The sequence below is a fragment of the Neophocaena asiaeorientalis genome, unplaced genomic scaffold (genome assembly GCF_003031525.2).
Source record: "Neophocaena asiaeorientalis asiaeorientalis breed wild unplaced genomic scaffold, Neophocaena_asiaeorientalis_V1.1 scaffold265, whole genome shotgun sequence".
In the NCBI taxonomy this organism is placed as follows: Eukaryota; Metazoa; Chordata; class Mammalia; order Artiodactyla; family Phocoenidae; genus Neophocaena; species Neophocaena asiaeorientalis.
In genome coordinates this window covers 2,737,937-2,738,329 of record NW_020172172.1, presented here as the reverse complement: position 1 = coordinate 2,738,329, position 393 = coordinate 2,737,937, and the positions used below count along the sequence as shown (strand labels likewise).

The 393-nt window shown below is 75.1% G+C and overlaps 1 protein-coding gene across 2 annotated transcripts in view; it reads left to right on the top strand.

The window, feature by feature from the left end:
- The first annotated feature begins 38 nt into the window (after positions 1-38).
- Positions 39-393, top strand: part of ABHD5 (abhydrolase domain containing 5, lysophosphatidic acid acyltransferase) — a 45,831-nt gene continuing 45,476 nt past the window's right edge. For both annotated transcript variants that reach the window (XM_024756199.1, XM_024756214.1), the window contains exon 1: positions 39-221. In XM_024756199.1, coding sequence (XP_024611967.1) covers positions 55-221 — 167 coding nt within the window. In that variant the 5' untranslated portion in view covers positions 39-54. The remainder of the gene's footprint in view (positions 222-393) is intronic.

The window sequence follows — 393 nt, the reverse complement described above, 5'->3', positions numbered from 1 at the left end:
TGGTCAGGATGGCCCGGCACGCGCAGGCGCGCGGCCGCACCGCCCGGTCACGCGATGGGGCGGCAGACGCCTACGCTGGCGGCGGCCTTAAGGGCGGCGGCGGGTCCCGGCCTCCCAGTCGGCCTGTCAGCCGGCTTGGGAGTACGGCCGGAAGCTCGTGCGGCGACGGCGGCCATGGCGGCTGAGGAGGTGGAGGTGGACTCTGTGGACGCTAGTGAGAAGTAAGTGTGGCGGGGGCTACGTCAGGCTCGGGCGCGCGGGCAGCGCCGAGGACTCTTTTTTAACTCGCCCGGCGGCTCTGTCGTCCGGCCCCGGCGCGAATCCGCGCGGCGCCGGGAGGAGAAGCCCTGGCCTCGCTCTGCCCACGGCGGGGGCCCCCCCGGGCTGGGGTGG